Source organism: Typopeltis vanoorti, chromosome 12, assembly GCF_054136105.1.
Source record: "Typopeltis vanoorti isolate ZY-2024b chromosome 12, IOZ_Tvanoo_1.0, whole genome shotgun sequence".
Lineage (NCBI taxonomy): Eukaryota > Metazoa > Arthropoda > Arachnida > Uropygi > Thelyphonidae > Typopeltis > Typopeltis vanoorti.
In genome coordinates this window covers 71325683-71345327 of record NC_143560.1, presented here as the reverse complement: position 1 = coordinate 71345327, position 19645 = coordinate 71325683, and the positions used below count along the sequence as shown (strand labels likewise).

At 34.4% G+C, this 19645-nt stretch overlaps 1 protein-coding gene across 4 annotated transcripts in view; it reads left to right on the top strand.

The window, feature by feature from the left end:
• The window catches only part of LOC150100874 (NAD-dependent protein deacylase sirtuin-5, mitochondrial-like), a 160428-nt gene that overhangs the window by 104216 nt on the left and 36567 nt on the right, over positions 1-19645 (top strand). For all 4 annotated transcript variants that reach the window (XM_090402093.1, XM_090402095.1, XM_090402094.1 and 1 more), the window contains exon 7: positions 11806-11923. In XM_090402093.1, coding sequence (XP_090258219.1) covers positions 11806-11923 — 118 coding nt within the window. The remainder of the gene's footprint in view (positions 1-11805; positions 11924-19645) is intronic.

Sequence of the window (19645 nt, the reverse complement as noted above, 5' to 3'; positions counted from 1 at the left end):
ACATCGAGAATTTCAATTGCAATAAAACAAACACTTATTCCATGTAATTGAAAAATTGGACAATAGTTTTTAGTTAGATACTGTGTTTCGGTGCAACATATGGTTTTACTTGAGTCTATACAGCATAGTTTCTGTGAGAGCAGACATGTGATTCATTAGTCAGCACTGTTTTTATTCCAGCTGTCTCTAATTGCACTATTTGTTGAGAAATATATTACACAGACTGCAAAAGCCTCTGTACCTTATTCAGGGATACAATAAAACTACTTGTTTTTCTTGCATCTTCAGTATAATGGCTGTTGTGGAGGGCGTGTTGTTACCGCAGGGAACGAGTTGCTATCTTACTATCGCCTCGACATGAACATGTTTAAACATTTTTCGTGTGCGAGGTATATGCAAAACTTTTTAATGTCTTTTTTCGTAAAGTAAAATCAGAGGTGCGAGTTATATGTGAGGGCAAGTTATATTCGAGTAAATATGGTAAGCATTTCGCCGACAAGTTGACATCTTTCTGTTGCTTCCCCTGCTCAGCTGACTTCTATGGTGAGTTACAATGAATAAATATTTTTCTCACTATCTTTTTTTTTTTTTAAACCAACAACATTAAAATCAATTTAATAATAAAATAATCAGTTTTACACTGAATAATATTATAAATTTGTATATAAATTAAATAAATAATTATTTATAAAATTATAAATAATTATTTATAAAATATTATATATATATGTTATAAATAAATTAATTAATTTTCTATCAATTTTTCTCCTATTAAAAACTGCCCGGCACGTCAGCAACTTGATTTGTAAATTTTTGGTACACGTCTAGGTGACTGAATGAATCCACAAAAGTCTAGGTGGATTCATTCAGTCAGAAGTGTCCTAGAAGACCAAAACTTTGGAGGAAAAGTGAGGTAAACTTAATAATTTAGTACTGCCATAGTCAGGATGATAATTGTTGATCTGGTTTTTTTTTTAATTCTTGTAGCTCATCAGATAAGACAGATTATTTATTATATTTTCAATTATTTTTTTGCATAATTTTAATATTGTGTAAAGCAGTTTTATTCCTTCATAATTTTTTTTTTTTTTTGAAAATTGGTATTGTTAAGTGACTTTCATCATTTAGTTTTTTTTTTTTGTTTGAAATGCCTGGTTAGTGTATCCGGTCTCCAGCCAAAAAGCTGCAGGTTCAAATCCTGCCGTGAACATGGATGTTTGTGAAAATACTAGTGGTGTGGTCGTTGGTAGATGCCATTGGTATAGATGATGAAAAGTAGTTGTAGTCAGTGGATTTAAGTGGTGGAAACGGGGAGTTGTAGAGTAGATGCCCTCCCTCGATGAGTCTTTGGACTCCCTAAGGTGTCATGTAATAATAATGATAATAATACTCTACAAGGTTGAATCTAAACAAAAATATCAAGATGCCTGCTCATCCCACCTGGAATGTCCACAATATCACCCAGCAATTTTCTTAATGACATTATCAGCTGATTCAAAGATTTGAAAAAACATTTACTTCTAGACATTCTTTAGTCTCACAATCTATGATGTTCTAAAGATCCACAAACTGGACATACAAGGGGGGGGGGGGAGCTGAAAGTTCTGATAAACACCTAGAACAAAAATGATATTACCACAAGAAAGAACATACCTTAAAATCCTTTAATCCCCATGCTTTATCAAATTGTAATAATTTGTTCTTTTTCTTTTAGGATACATAAGAAAATATGTCAGAGGTTTTGAAGAAATCTGAACACACAGAGGTGCAGGCTGTCAAGAAGCTTCTGCAACCAAGATTCACCAAAATTTGTTTCAGACTTTACGGGACTCTACCCCAGCATATCCATCAGTTGCCAGGTGGGTGGGCATCCTAAGACGACGACGGATGTCCCCAGGTCAGGAAGACCTTCCACAGCAATCACACCCAAAAACATTGATGCAGTTCATGCCATGATACTTGATGATAGACAGATACAAGCCAAAAACATTGCAAAGATGCTGGGGATATGCAGGGAATGATTTGGGGCCCATTACCTTTCAGCAAAATGGGTCTCCAAATGTTTGAATGCCAACCAAAAGAGAGAGAACGTGTGCTGTCATCTCAAGGGATTTGGGGTCATTTTGAGAAATCAGATGCAAATTTTTTTGGCTCATGTTGTGACTGTTGATGAAACATGGTTTCATCACTGACTCAGAGACTAAACAACAGTCAGTGGAGTGGAGGCACAAGATTTTCCACGGCCAAAGAAGTTCCAAACCCAAAAGTCAGCAGGAAGGTTCTTGCCATTGCCTTTTGGGATAGGAATGGTGTAATCCTTACCAAGGACCTCAAAAAGGTGAAACTGTTACAGCAGCAGTTTATTCAACAGATCTGAAGGAATTGATGGAAGTAACTGAAGGGAAAACATTGTGGGGAAACTGAGCAGATGCATGTTGCTTTTGTAGGACAAACACACCTGCTAACACTGCTCATGAAACACAACAGACAGTACACAATTTGGGCTTTCAATGTCTGCTTCACCCACTCTATTCGTCAGACCTGACCCCATCTATTTCTTATTCCCAAATTTAAAGAAACACTTGAAAGGAACAAAATTTACCACAGATGAAGTCATATGGGCAGCTGAGAACTGGTTTGTGCAACAAGGGAAAGTCTTTTTTCTCAGAGAATTGCAAATGATGCAGCTGTGTGTATAACACTTTGTAGGGAATATGTAGAATAATGTGCAAGTTACATCATTCTACATCAGTTCCTTCATGGTGATTATCACAACTTTTCAGCACACTCTCATATGTCATCTGATCAAAAATATCTAGACACCTACTCATCTCAAATCTCACTTTAATATTAAGAATTAATATTTAACATCTTTATTGCTTTAATGTTAATAATTAATATTTAATAATATACTCTTTTCTGCTATAACAATCTTCTGGGAAGGCTTTCCACTGTACATTGCTGCACTAATTTCCTCTTCACTCTTCAAGAAGAGCATTAGTGAGGTTATTTACTGATATCAGGCAATTCAGCCTGGCTTGCAATCAACATTTGAGATCAGGGCTCTGTAGAGGCATTCAAGTTCTTCAACATCCATCTAATCAAACCATTCCTGCACAAGCCTTGATTTGTGTATGTGGGAGCATTGTGTTGATACAGGATAGGCCATCACTTAAACTGATGATGTCAATTTGGAAGCACAGAATTTTCTCCTGGCACAGCATTAAGATTCTACATTGCTGGAACTAGGAGACCCAGCCCAAACCATGAAAAATAGCCCCAGACCATGATCCCTCATGTTGCACTAAACTTCACAGTTAGTGCAACATGTTCAGGCAGGTTAGCATCTACCAAACCCAAGCTCATTCATTGGATTGCCAGATGATGAAGCATAATTCATCACTCCAGAGAACGTGTTTCTGCTGATTCTGAGTTTCTATTATTCTCTAGATTTTTCTTGAAAACCCTGCAAATCATTCTTTACTCTTTGGAGGTACAGCCCTTATAGCTCTGCTATAATCAATAATGCCCTTTAGTTAGAAAGACCCGGACTTGAATCCTGTATAAGATGGGAAAGCAAGCCCTTTATTATGAGGGCTTTTCAAAACTGAAGCTGAGTTAACCAGTCCCATCTTGGTGGCATGGTTTTAGATTGAGATAAACTGAGGGTTTTTTTTATTGCTTATAATACACCATACTTGTAGCCTTATTTGTTTCAGCCATAACTCCATATATGTTACCCATAGTCTAATTCTTGAGTATTTATTCATGTGTTCCTGTTTGTTCTCCTAACCTCACTATTTACTTTATTTCATATACATTGCTTGGAAAGAAATCACCTGACAACATCCTCGTGGGCAAGGTGTATCATGCCATGTAATGAGTCACGTGGTTGTAGCTGGTATAAATTGGAGAATATACGCTCCCAAGTCAGTGCAACTGTATTAGGTGAAATGGTTGAAAAGGGAACTGAGTGTTTGAAAGAGACATTGTGATAGAATGCCATGTGGCAGACCTGTCTGTTTGGCAAATTGGGTCATCCCATGTCAACAATCAGTGATCCCCATACTGAGATGGAAGCACAAGAAGTCAGCTGCAAGTGCTACCGCAGTGGATAACCCACCACACTCACCTAATGTGACTGTAGGCTACTATGAAAGATATGTAAAAATTGCATTCATCCAGCGACATGTTGAATGCAGAGTTCCAAGCATCGACTGGAACATGAATCTGCATAAAAGCATTCAGTACCAAGGCTCACAAAATGGGTTTCCATGGTAGGACTGCAATATGCAACCCCCACATTACCTGAATGAACAAGCACTGTTGTTTTTACTGTGCAAAGAGTATGTGTGGTGAGATGCAAAAGCTTGCAAAGCTGTGTTATGGAGTGACGAATGATGCTACACCCTCTACTATATAGATGGACGGTATGGTTAATGTCTGGTGAACATCTATTACCAGAGTGCATGATCCCAACTATGAAACTCGGAGGTGGTGGTGATGTGATTCTATGATCCTGTGTTTTCTGGTATGGCCTCAGACCTCTATTTGTGGTGCTACATACATTGAACTCTGAGAGTTATGCGAACCCTCTGGGCAATGCAATGCTTCTTACTTTGTGGTGTTTCTATTGAATGGTCAATTGTCTCTTTCAGCAAGTCAATGCACCATGTCATAAGGCTGCTGGTGTACGTGCGTGGTTTGTGGACATAAACATCACCACACTTGACTGGTCTCCACAGAGCCCTAATATTAACCCTATTAAACATCTGTGGGATGAATTGGAGCATCTGGTGTGGTCAAGGGACATCCACTCCATAACAGTACAGGAAGAATGGTCCAAAATTCCCATTGATCACTAGCATATGCTTGTTGAAAGTATGCTCCATAGGATTGTTGTAGTCACTGCAGCAAAAGGAGGTTCTACATCTTATTAACTGAACTGCACTTGTCTTTTGCTAAGCTTTTTTTTAACCTCTTCTTTATATCATGGCATTTATCCTTGATTAGTTTTCATACTACTAATGGGGTTTTTTAATCTTTTCATGCTTCTTTTTCTGCTTCATCTCCAATATCTTTTAAAGCTGTCCATTTTTAATTCTGTTTATTTTATAACAGTGCTTCACAGTATAAACAACATCAAGAGTAAAATAATAAATTTATTGAAAGTAATGATATTTCACTGGTTTTCCAACCAGCATTATAAGAGCACAAATGATAACTATGGCAAGTGCATAGCACTTGACTTGTGGAAACAATTCAAATAGTAACTGAAATGAAACTAATGTTTTAGCAAGGTGCTCCTCCAGGGAGTGGATAACCATAAAATTAATTTGGAGGAGTCAGGTTATATGTTTGTTTCAGAATGACTGTCTCCTAGATCTTTGGGAAATATGTTGTGTTGTTCAAGGCAGATGTTAACAGGTATACCATGAACAGAACATGTACCCTGAATAAATATATGTAACTATATAACCATTAGGTGGTAGTGTGATTGTTTATGTAAATAAGTTGACCCTTGAATAATGCAGGGGGTTAGGGGGAGCTGACCCACCCCTTGCACAATCAAAAATCAGCATATAACTTCAGACTCCCCAAAAACTTAAATGCTAATCTGGGGAGCTCTCATTCTCCATACTTCAGCCCAACAGCCAAGGACACCTATTTTAATCCATTAGAGGGCACTGTTTAGGACTTCAGGCTCACTTTTTGGTTATCATGCTTCAGCTTTATTATTTAATGATATATGTGCTCGCATGCACATATTATATTGGTTGTGTTCCCTAGTGATGGCAGTTTGACTTTGCTGAGTTATAAACAATAAATTACAGGATAACCACAGTAATTAACTTTAATGAAATGAAAGTACACATATTTTGTACTGAAAATAACAGTACATCATCAATGTGTAGAAAGAAGCAAATCAAATTAACAGGAATACAAGGTACATACAGCAGTCGGTGGTTTACCAATTAAAAATTGTTGCTGCATGCTAGAAATTAATATTAATAAATAATATTATAAAAATTATTAGAAACTATTTTTGATGGTTACATAATATAGGAATCTCCCAAACTTTGGGGAGAGAGAGAGAGAGAGAATCGTTCCGATTCAGATTTGGCCAGTGTAAAAGGGCTTCGAAAGCTTTCTTCAAAAAGGTTTCATATTTAAACCTGCTTCTATGGAGAAGATGAGCTTCAGCCCACTGGATACTGTGTTTAGTATCAATACTCTGTTGTGCCAGGCTTTTGAAGTTTCATGTATTCGATATAATATTGATGTTTATTAATTCTTTTTTCCACAGAACGGCTTGTCTGCCCAAAGTATGTTAGATTACATTCACAAGGTATCTGGTAAATGCCAGCTAATAATAGAGGTGACAGTTTATCTTTTGTAGCAACAGTTGAGAAATTTTGTTGAAAGGAAAATATGTGGGAATGAGATGAAACTTCTTCAAAATTCTACCAATCAGTTCCAAGATGCCAGAAATATAAGGGATTGGAACCCTGCGGTCTGGTGAAGAATCCCGAGATGTTGGAACATAGGAATCAATTATCTGCTGGATTTGATTAGAGTTGTAACCATTAAACTCCATTAATGTTTTGATAGTGAGAAGTTCTTGTTGTAAGCTTGAGGGAGAGGAGGATACATTATGTGCTTGTTAATTAAAGACTTTTATGAGCAGACATTTGATGAATGTATATGCCAATGAAGATAGGTTTTCGATAAACACTGTTTGATAAATTACCGGAAATAGCACGTGTACTGAAGCAGGTAGCGAAATTCTTTTTTTTTTTTTTTTCAGCATACTGTGTGTGTGTGTGTGTGTGTGTGTGTGTGTGTGTGTAGTGTTTTCAAGGTATATATGTATGTTTCTTCTATACCCTATTTCGACAGTGATTCTAGGATACTTGAGGTTTTTGAAGGAGTCAAATGTTTTTCAAAGTCCACAATGGCTAAATAGAGGTTTTGTTATACTGACAATCCTCGCTTTGCACAGTTCCAACATGCATGAATTTCATTAGCTACAGTTTAGTTAAATAACACCAGTTCCTAACAACATGGTTTAGTTTTCAGTTACCACAGTATATTAATTATGAGTAATTGCATAAATTACAAACTTTTCTTCTAGCTATTCAGTCCACAAATTACTAAATAACAGATGCACATCTGTTATTCAGTTCATGCACAAACAGCAAAGCATGTAGTTGTGGTGCCTCCTTATCTCCTTTGTGTTGCATCTCACAAGGATGCAACACAACTTTCTAAAAAACCTACAAAGAAATGAAACACTTTAATTCTCAACATTTCTGATATTTTTAATTACAGTGTACTAAATAAATATTAGTTTTGCTATTTTTTTTTTCATTGTCCTATACATTTATAACTGTCAGTAAGAGAGTTTTTTAATGTTTTAACAAAAAAATTTTAAAGGTCACAGAACAATTATAATTTTTCCCATTGATTATTAATTTTGCTCTGCATAGTTTTGGCTTGCATTTTCATTTTTGCAGGTCCTACATTACCATGTAAAGCAAGAACTGCCGGTATTAATTTGTCTTTACTATAATTTTCCTAAGAATATGTATGTGATGAGTGATGCTGTAATAATGTCTAAATCCTGCCTGCTCCTCTGATTGCATATATTGTTATTTATTACTTTTGTAAACGTGTCTGTTTTAAAGTGTGAAGAGCCTTGCAAATCAATTAATCACTGTCTTCCCTGCTTCACTGTTTTTGATGCCACCTCAAGCCTCTACTCTTGTAACTTTTGGCACACCAAATCGACAATTCTTCTTGGAATTGATTGTCTCTAATTTCTTTCTTCATCACAGTAAAGTTCATAATATTCTTTAATTTTGCATATTATTTCTTTTCTATCTCTGATTATTTTATCATCCTTTCCCTTTTAGAGAACAATTTAATTTTTTTTTTCCCTCTTGCTAAAGCTGTTCTCAGAACTTTCATGTTTTTATTATTTTCAATAGTTTATTTTACTTTTCTGTTATTAAAGGATCAGGTTTTATGTGTCATTCCTTTTCTGATTGTTCTGCATAATTCTGAAAATTTATTGAATTTCTTGTCGTATCATCTCTTTTTAATTCTCTGCACTTTTAATTAATCTAGAGTTTCAAGTTTGTCACTTCTTGCACTTCTTAGCAAATATATGATTGTTAATATTAAAACTTTCTAACCAGATAAATTATTATGGATTTGTATTATCAGCCAGTGACATTATCTCTGTGTACAGTCAGAAAGATGACCTAAGCTTCCCTGGAGGAAATTTTTGAGTCCATATCTCAGAGTTGTGAGATATAGATATTTTCAACAGCAAATGAACAACCCATCTATGAAGAATGTGGTAAAGTTTCCTTTCTTGAAAACAAATGACTTGAGAATCAAGCATAGTATGCTACATCTCATGACCTTATCTGCATCACCAGTAATTCTAAAAACATACTCACTTTAACCAGTATTTACTGAGTGTTTATCATTCTCACATGCAGTTAATTGTTGTTTCACTGATATCATTAGTGTTTTTTAAGAAAGAAACTGCTGTTTTATCTCCTTCGCTTCTCCAATCCCCAACAGATTAATTTTGCAACTACAAGGTGGCCCAAAATGTACCTACCAAGTTTAAATCCAATTTTCTCTGCAATTAGCTGGTATAATTAGAAAAAACTTTACTGACACTTATAGCCCATCAAGCCATTTGTATTTTCTTTTCATTTTGCAGGATATGAAAAATGTCAGCCTACACTACTGTGCAGCGGGTATTCATCATCGAAGAATACATTTGATCATCAGAAAAGGTTAGAAAAGCACAGGTAAAGTTTGGTGTCAAAGTTGGACTAGATAGGCACACAATATCAAACCTCGTCAAGAAATTTCACAAGACTGGGGATCAGTGTTAGACGATCACTCTAAAAGTGGCAAGCCTTCAACGGCAAGGACTGGAAGAAACATTGAAAAAGTTCGGGAAACGTGAAATAAGCTGGAAAAAGTATTCCAGGAGAGCATCTTGGGTGTTACGGATCAAACGCAGCAGTCTTCAGCAAATTCTCAAGGAAGATCTTCATTTGTTTCCCTGTAAAATTGTTTATTAGATTTTTCAAGTCCAAAATCTATAATAAAAAGAAATGGTGCTAATTGTGTTGTATTATACAAGAATTATATTCACTTTCTATAATTATCCTACCTATTAAAATATACTTCATAGATCTATAAAATTTTCACGAAATATTTATCTGCTTCTTTGCATTGTAAAGCGCTCACACACACATAATATCAACCTCACATAACATATAGCAAACCTATTATGTATGTACAAAACAATAGTGCTATGTGTACAAGTGATTAATGGGAAAGAAGAACATATGCATTTCTTGAAAAGATTAAGGACTGTTCCAAAGAATATATGTATTAGAATGAAAAAGGATGAGAAGTAGTTCAGTAAGTTTGCAACTGAACTGTGTATGGTTGTTGGCCAGTAGCTGTTTATATTTTTACATGCTTAGAGGAAAGAGAACAGAACATCTAATGGAAAAGTGATTAGTCTTGTGAGAGAGGGGTCATCTGTTAACCTGACTACCAGGGGTATACAGCAATTCCTCGATTAGTGCGCCTAATGTGTTCTTTAAATCAGGCGCATTAATCGAAAATGCACTAACCGAATATTATAACCTATGGGAAAATGTATAATTCGTTCCTCAGATTTCTTTTTTGACCCTTAATTTTTTTTATAAAATAATTAGGGTATGTCTTAGGGCCTAGTTAAAGGAAAACCATGAAACTGAAATACAATAAAATATATTCAGAATATAAATTTATTATTCTGCTTCTTAACCACCTTACTGGCCATTATGGATCAAATATTATGCATCTTTATACGCTTTGTATCCATCATATATTTCAATGTAATATCAATGGTATTGCAATTTTAATAGGCACTTCGCATCCATGGTAACTTGGATGTATATATACTTCCTGGCCAGTAGCATGGTTAACAAAGAATTGAACTAAACATACTTTGGCAGGTTCTATTTCATTTTTTTCATACAACTGACGGTAATGGCCCTATTGCCTCTTCTACTCTTCTGCAAATTTTACTGCTTCTCTCTTCATCAGGGTCAGCCTCTAAGCATTGCTGCTTAAAAACTTCGATTGTACAAAAAATATTTTCAAATTGTTTCTGTGTAACCTCTTTGGGTTTGTCAGTGATTAAATTTTCTTCATATTCTTCAGGATCTTCCCTTTAAAAAAGCCTTTAAAATCATTTGCACAATGTGGAAGAATGTGCTTCCAAACAGCTCGTATATTGCTAGCAGTAATTTCATTCAACTTTGCGACTTTATAACCAGGCTGAGATTTCTCTGATTTGGTCGGAAAAGTCTTGGAAGGCATTTGCTTCCAAAAAAAAGGCCGGTTTCATCAACATTAAATATTTGTTGATCACAACTGTCCCCTTCTTACACAATTTTCTTCAAAATCTCTGGATATCTCCTTATCTGCTCTTGCAGTGTAGGCTATTTCTCTTTTTGAAACGCTCAAATCACCCAGCACTAATGTGGAATTCTTCTTTTTTTCCATCATTGATAGCCCTTTCTTTCAAGGTTACAAAGAGATGATGCTTTTGATTTAATAAGGCCAGTGTTTAGCAGAATCCGTTTTTGGTTACAATCTTCAATCCATGTAAAAAGAAGTCTCTCTGATTCAATCATTATAATACTTTGATTTCGAGTGCATGCATGATGAACTTGAAGCAGCCTTATCTTTCTCTTTGTATTCAGCAGTTGATTCACCCATTTTTGTGTTCTTGTCCTATCTCTGCTCTGGAATCGCCTTGTTCATTTTTCTTTATTTCAAGTTTTACTTCCAATGAGATTACTTTTCAAATCATTTTCACACTTCTATTTTTTGCTCTCTAATTCTTTTACTCATGATTAAAGGTTAAGAAAATAATTTAAAATAAAAAAGTAAGGAAAACAATTGCACATGATATGATCAGCAAAATGCTATGTAAAGCAGACGACATAAGTGTAGTATGGCATTAAAAAATAACTTTGTAAAATATTTCAAATCGGTAACTAAATTATTTCATCCTAGTGAGTGATTTTTTAAAATAGTTAGCCATAAAAAATGTATAGAAAATTTTTACAATCTGTAACATTTATTTTTAAGATGTATATAGGTGCACTAATCGAATTTGGGTATCAAAAGCCACTAATCAGGGGCGCATTAATCAAGGGATTGCTGTATATTCTGGGTGTGCTAGGTGTGTGGTGCACACCCATGGAAGAGCAACATCACCTAATGATTCATGAAGAGGACATTTTTCGACATGTAAACATTACACTATATTTGTGTTAATAGCCCTGGTGTCCATATTTGTAACACCAGTCACAAATATGGACACCTTTGAGCCCTTTGAACAGACACACAGATGGTGCGGTGGGTCCAATTCTTAGTGTTCTAGTGGTTTTAAACCACCCGGAAGGCAAGGCAGGGTAAGGTGTGTGTGCCGAGAAAATAGCACCCAGAAATCTATGGCTGTGATTGGTTGTGTCAACGAATCCAATTGAACGTTATTTGTCATGAGTTGCTATTTTTGTTTCCTGAGTTTCATCTATTTCGCATGAGTGAAGTGTGAATGAAGTAAATAACTGAATGAAATAATCCAATTTAAATAAAATTTTGCACCATACCATTTAAAAAAAAGAAAGGAAATTAAAAAAATCATAGAAGATATAATTATTATACATTAATTCCTTGAATGTTTCTCTCTTCTTTTATTCAATAAAGATGTAGGAAGTGTTCGGGCCTTCTGCGTCCTCACGTAGTTTGGTTTGGAGAATCGTTAGATCCTGATATCCTAGCAAATGCCCACCGAGAATTGGAGCAGTGTGATCTTTGTCTTGTTGTAAGTATATTTACTACTTGTATTTTGATGGTTAATTTTTTTTCAGTTAATATTAAATGCCTTTTATAGGTTAAACTGTGGACTCCAAAAGGAAATAAATAGGAGAGTTCAGCTTGCCTGGAGTGCATTCAGAAAATTGAAAAGCGTTTTTCAAAACGATGTCCCACTCTGTTTAAAAAGGAAGACATTTAACCAGTGTATACTTCCAGTCATCTCATATGGTTGTGAAACTTGGTTGCTAACAAAAGCACTGGCAAATAAATTAACAACTCAAAGAAAAATGGAGAGGTTGATGCTAGGTATCACATGAAAAAATAAGAAGCGAAACACCTGGATATGAAGCCAGACTCACATCACTGACATCATTCTTCACCATAAGCGGCTAAAATGGAAATGGGCTGGACATCTATCCAGAAGAGAAGATGAGCGATGGACCACCATGTTAGTGAACTGGATTCCAAAAAAAAAAGGCCGAGGACGTCCTAAAAGACGGTGGAGTGATGAATTGTCAAATTTTGTTAGGGAAAATTGGTCAACCATTGCCAAGAACAGAGAAAGGTGGAAAGAACTGGAGGAGGCCTTCATCCAGCAGTGGACAGAAAATGGCTGAAAAGAAGAAGATAGGTTAATTCACAGAAAGTTATACTGAATATATAAATTGTTTCTATAAGCATTATACTTATTGCACTTTACAAAAAAAAAATTGCTGTCAGATATATTAATACATTAAAATATATATTTTTGGGCACATTATCAATTCATTTTTGAGTGCATTCATTTTGTCTAATGATGAAAAAACATTTATTTATTTTATTCTAAAGTGAACTTTCATCCACAAACCAGAGTCCTCTACTGAAGTGTGACACTTCAAGAAACTGCTTCTAGTATGAAGCTACATCGGGTGTCCAGTTTATTAATGGTATTCGTATAATGGCTTGTCTGTATTAAGACTGTCTAGAATAGTTTCAGAATAGGCATCAGCTTCACAAGGTTTTGGAAATAATACGAGGTATCCTCTCTCATTCAGACAAGTAAAGCTGCTAATTGGAATTCAGCTGTGATGACCAGTCCATTGAGGTAAAATCTAGGAGCCACTTCAATCCAGGATCATCCATTCCTGGATGGTATATGTATGTTTTTGTGTCCCAATTTACGATTATTAGGCTTTCAACTGTCCTTACATGTGAAACTCTACTGGTCTTTGTCCAAATCTTATTTATATACGAGATATCACCCAAATACAAATATTCAAGCTTCTTCTCCCTTAGTGTCCCTAAATATTTATTTTATATTGCGCCTTTCAGGACATTTAGTTTAGGATATAAAATTCAAAAACAAGGAGCAATTACCAAAATATGTCTGAGTGTAAAACTAATATGCAGTCGTGACCTTTATCTCGTAACTTAACAAATCCCCCCCCCCACACACATGATTAAGTTCATACGTTGTTACAAGTGGTGCATTGAGCGGCAATCTCAGACAACTGTATTTTCAATGAACAAAAGTTTATTGAACTCTTAAACATGGTACAATTCATTCTTTATCAAATAAAACTCAATTCAATACTAAAAATATATAATACAAATTTTCACTCGCTAAACACAATTATTAGGTTAAGATCCTACATGAGAATTGTGATCATATCGCCATAACAGATTCTATACATATAAACATGCATAATTCTAGAACTAGTTGATCCTTTGTCTAACCCCTTATTGGTTTAATCACACTATAATTCTGTATTTTCTAGGACATATATAATCAGTTACTCTAATTTTCTCACTAAGACAATATGGATTAAATTTTTATTCTTTCGCTTAGCTAATACACACCTTTGACCTTTAAAACTCTCTTAATTAAAATACAATGTACATGCATAAATCTCTAGGCACATGAATTACGTATTAATTAATAATAACAAGCTAATTTTTATTCTAGTTTGACATGTACTAAAGTCCTAGTATAATTCTCATTAATCCTTTCAACTGTTCAGTAAGTACCTTTTGACTTGGGTCTTCTACACTGGTCTCTACCTTTTTCCGATATTTTACCTTCCTAGGACAAACTCTTCTATAACTTACCACTCCTAAGTTCTTTTGGCACTAAGATGGGCTTTCACAATCTTTACCTTACATTCTTCAATCAAGGACATACATAGGATCATCTATTCTATGGCTGTGCAATTCACCACGTGGGCACTGACTCCTTTATAGAATTTTCTTTCTCTCATTATGATCACTGGATGATGAAACACTGACATTATCTTCTCTTTTTAAAACGGCTTCCCTCATTTCTTACAATAGGAACACGGAATCAAAATCCTGCACACTTTGTTTCCTTATTGTGTCGGACTGAGAAAACTCCTAACCCATCACTCAGGAAAACTGCGTGAGAAGTATACGAAGACTTGTGAAGAAAAACTCTGAGGAAAAAAGCCTCATGGGGGGGGGGGGGTTACTAACCCTTTTATACGATGACCCCTACCGGCACCTTCTTCAATTTCTTTTCTCTCCACCTTACTGGAGTCGATTTCACTGACCAATTAGAGTGGCGTTTTTCTGCCAAAACATCATGCGGTACGTGTGCACATGACAAAGTCTCGATTCGGGAATTATGACCTTGAGCTTTGGTTTTTGTTTACGCTAACCTCTATGTCATCTATACTAAATTAATCCCCTTTCCAAAATTTTCTAAGAATTAACTCGAATCTTTAATCTCTTATTTCAAGTGTAAAAACTAGCCTCTCACATACAAAATCCTATGACTAATCTTCTTTGCTTTACTTAACCTTATTTTATCATATCACAACTGTAATAAAATTCCCTTCCTTTTTTTTTTTTTTTTTTTTTATTTTATTTTATTTAGTTCAACAAACAATTTCAGCTATATTTTTCACTTGGATGCAAGCATGTTTTTCTTTCCTTTTTTTTTTTTGTATTCATTACTTTCGAAGGCCCTTAACGATATCTGCTTAGGAACAAGCTTGCTTACTTAGTTATCTATACAGGATTTTTATTTCTTCTCTTGTTACATCATGATAACTGAAATTTTCACATTCTTAAGTTATCAGTGTGTAACAATATGTTCCTGTGATATTGCACATTATCCTGTTAGAAATGTCCAACATATGAAGGGTCAATGGTTAACATGAGCATTTTAATTGGTCAGTGCCCCTCCGCATGGTGCAAAATTCACTGGTAGGTCCTATTCACCACAAACAGGTACTTCTCCATTGTGAAGTACCTGTTTGTGGTGGAGGGGACATAGACTTACCAGTTATGGTACTGGCCCTTTTCATTCTTTTTCTATGCCTTTGTTACCCCCCCCCCCCCATCTTTGCTCCACTTCTCCTGAATTTTTTTTTAAAATTAGTATCCCATCTTCCAGACATGAACTATTACATCCAAGAGAGATAAATCAAGGAGTCCAACAAGGATATCTCATTTCAGCAACTCTTTTTTATATTTATCTAAATGAAATAATAATAAAATGGAATAAAAATTTCCATCAAGGTATTAAACCTTCTCCTACTGTGAACCTAAACACTCTCCTTTTGCTGATGACCAAATAATAATTACAAATTCTGAAGATAACTTACAGAAAGATATTTTAAATCTAAATGAAATAGCCAAAGATTATGGAATGATAATAGTAACAGAAAAATCTAAAATGATGGCCTTTAAAGGACAAGATCCAATAAGAACTAAAATAGTAATAGATAACAAAATTTTAGAATAGGTGAATTCCTAGGATGTATGATTACATATGAAAATGATATAAACCTAAAAATTGCAAAATATTTAAAAATAACAGGTGTAATTACTATTTAAACCCAAATAGTTCAAAAACAAACCAGACAAAGTTATACATTAGTCCTACCAGTCCTATCGTATGGAAGTGAAATCAGTACAATAAAACAAAAAGACAGATTAATAACAGCTGAAATGAAGTTTATGAGAAAAATTGCAAAGTACTCTATTCAATCACAAAAGAAATAAAGAAATTATGAAAGAATTAAACCAGGAATCAGTAATGAAGAAAATTAAAAAATGTAAACATAAATGGATGGAAGACATTGAAAGAATGAAAACAGAAAGATTACCAAAACAAGCCTTCAATTACAAACCACTAGGAAAAAGAAAACCAGGATGTCCTCTTAAGAGATTCAATGATGACTTCTGAAACAGGCCTCTCTCTAGGCCTAAATCTTGGACCAGCATGATGATTATCCCATTAAACTTTTTTCTTTCTTTCCATTAAACAGTACATGAATTCATTAAGAAAATTTCATTATAATTATCACATTTGGGTTTTTAATTTTTCTTTTTTGTGAATTAGTATACTGAGAGTTCTGTTCATCTGGCATTCAATGATCTTACCAAGCCTCCTGAACTGTGTAGTGTAGCAACTGCGAACCTTTTATACTGCCATATTTAGTTTTGGATGCTTCTATCACTGTAATCACTTGTTACTTCACCTTATAATTTTTTCAAAATAATTACTCCCTACATTCAGATTATCCTTATCTTCAGTTTTCATATCATCTTGATTATCTTGGATTCCTTTTGGACAAACTGGATGTTCTCTGAAAAAAAGAACACAGGAGCATCAATCTTGCATTGTTTATAATAAACCTGAAAAGTCCACTTTGCACAGCATAGTGTTGATACCAATCATAGAATCTTCCGGTCAAAACCAGATTACTTCTCATCGGCAATTGAAATACGAATGCATATTTAAGGAAAGTGCTGAAGCTTTAATACACTGCCTGAACTTAAATTGGAACAATTGTATGTCTTTACTAAAAATACAAGGATCTCATTCACCTTAGTCATCATTTCTCCTATAATCATATCTCTATGTCATCACATCATGTGTACAAATAACCCACTATTAGCCTTCTCTGTGTAACTCTTCTTATACTAAAGGTGGCTGGTTAGTTTGAAGCTGAAATACTTATAAACAAAGTATTATTTAACATTTCTTGTATTCATGTGTTAAAAATATCTTTGTTTTCACATTGTGTATATATGTAGCTAATATTGTTTTAAATAATCCATTATTAGCATTCTACCTTATATAACAGTTCCTACATGGAAGATGGCTTGTTAGTTTCAAGCTGAAATTTTGTAAATAATGTATTATTAAATATTTCTTGTGTTTACATTAAAAATATTTATTAAGATGACAAGTGCATCTAAACACACATTTTCCTTTTGAATTTGTTCAAACATTTCTCTATATTTGAGATTCATTTCCTTCTCTGTTGTGGCCAGTTCTCTCACAATTCATCATTTCCTTTATTATTTCTTGGCTGCTTTCTCTAATGATTTGAAAAATTCCTTTGCTTTTCCCCTACAAGAATCTTCTGGAAGCCTATTAGTCTAATATTCATTTCATTTTGAATTTTCATGATTGGCCAATAGTGTTTTAAATGATTACCCTGCCCACAAAAGGTTGTAGACCTGTTGTCAATTAGTACTGTGGGTAGACCCAGTTCTGGTCCAGAAGAGCTTATAAATACCTGGTATTTCTCTGCTAGCTCCATCACTTCTCCATTTATACTTTCTACATTGATTGCAATTCTGCTGAGGTTGTTTCAGTAGCTCTTTTTATTGTTATTTTCTGGTGAAAACTGGTCTCATAGCCTTAGGTGCTTCAGCCATAATTCAAAACAATAAAGTTGGTATAATATCTGATTTTTCATTTTGCTGATAGTCATTAGACAGTACAATAGTCATTATAGGTAATGTGAGGTTTCTTCTTAGTTATCTTTTCTTGTTTTCATTGTTTTTTTTAATTTCTCTCTCTCTCTTCCCCCCCCCCTCCATTTTTTTTTTTTTTAAATAAGTGTATTCTCTTCAGCCTTAATAGTGATTTGAGCTATCAATGAACCAATACTTGTGTAGGAGGGGAGAGAGAGAGAGAGAGGAGAGAATGCAACAAATAATAATGCAAATTTCTTCTTAGTTATCTTTTCTTGTTTTCATTGTTTTTTTTTTAATTTTTCTCCCCCCCCCCCCAATTTTTTTTAAAAATAAGTGTATTCTCTTCAGCCTTAATAGTGATTTGAGCTATCAATGAACCAATGCTTGTGTAGGAAGGGAGAGAGAGAGAGACTGCAACAAATAATAATGCAAGTATTATTGTCTATTACACGATACATTACAGACGTTTATATTTCTTTCTGTAATGGTGAATTCTCTGTTTGATATTTGAGAAATGGTGCTAAAATAAAGTTCCCAGTAGGAGTGTAGTCCTTATACCTTACTAAAGATCAGCTAATGCCAGAACTGGCCAGAGAAAAGCCTAGAAAATATTTCTCTAGTCGGTGAATTGAACCTATGGTAGTCATTCTACAGGCAGCCTAGTACTATGAAAGCAAATAACATTTCCACATAGCCCAAGCACTTTTTTAAAACAATATTATTCTTGAATATTGCATGTTTGAAAGGGAAATTTATAGATAACAAATTTTATTTCAGGCTTGAATTTAGGAGAGTATGAAACATTACAAAGAATTCTTTAAAAATAAATAAATAAAACAAAAGTTAGGTATGCTTAATTGGATTCAGCTATTAAGGTTGAATAAAATATGGAATATTTTGTATGTATATATAGCTCAATAAAACGGATAAAACTGACATAAGAAATTATAGACCTAAAACCCTTCCACCAGTCCTTCATAAGCTGTTTATAAAAATTATAGATGGCAGAATAAAAAATATATTAAATTTTCATCATCCAAAAGAACAAAAAGATTTCAGAACATCCTCAACTTTAGATCATTTACAAGAATTAAGTAAACTCAATAGACCTGTGCAAAATGCTTGAAGCTTTAAAATATTTATTATTATTATTTATATGGGCACTTCACAGAATCAAAAGTGGGGGTTGACCGCTAGGGGGATTTGTAGTCTGTAGTGTTTGTTGAGAGCTCCTGATAAGATAAGTGTTATTTTAAGTTATCATTGAAAAATTTACTTGAATATTATGTAGTTTTGTTTGCTTTGCATATCTTAGTGTGTCTGTTTGTGTGTTTTTGGTGTTTCAATTATTAATTTGATAAAATACGATAGAAGTGAGTATGGCTTCTGTAAGAAGGAAAATGGTGGCTAGTGATAATGGTTCGCCATCTTTATTCAATAACTGTAATATAAAGGAGATTATTCAGTGTACTATCTGCGAAATGTACGCTTTCCGGAGTGCGGTTGGAGTATGGTTAGATGATAATAAAGGAGTGAATGTGTGTAGAAAATGTAAGGAAAATGAGGAATTAAAGTGTATTTCAGGTCGTGAGTGTGATATTTTTGTCAAACTTCAGAATGAAGAAAATAGTGATATGACAAGAAATGGCAAGGTTGTACCAGAGAACTGTGAGGGCGTGAATGTAGAAAGTGTGAATGATGGTATTACTACAGAGCAAATTAATGGTTTAACAGAAAATAAAAAAGATGAGATAGATGCAAATGAGATTGCATTGTTGAGCGGAGCGATACAAAGAGCAAAGTGGCAGCTAGAGCATATAAACAAAAGTCTACTGAGTGTACCAGCCAATAATAAAAAGTATGATAGGAACAATAAGAGTATAAGTGTGAACGTAAACAAAATGAAGGAGCGAATGCTTTATGGAGATTCGTTAGTATGAGGTGTGTTAGTAGAGGATTTGACAAAATCGTACCAACCTGGTGCAACCATCAAGGACATAACTGAGTCTATTAG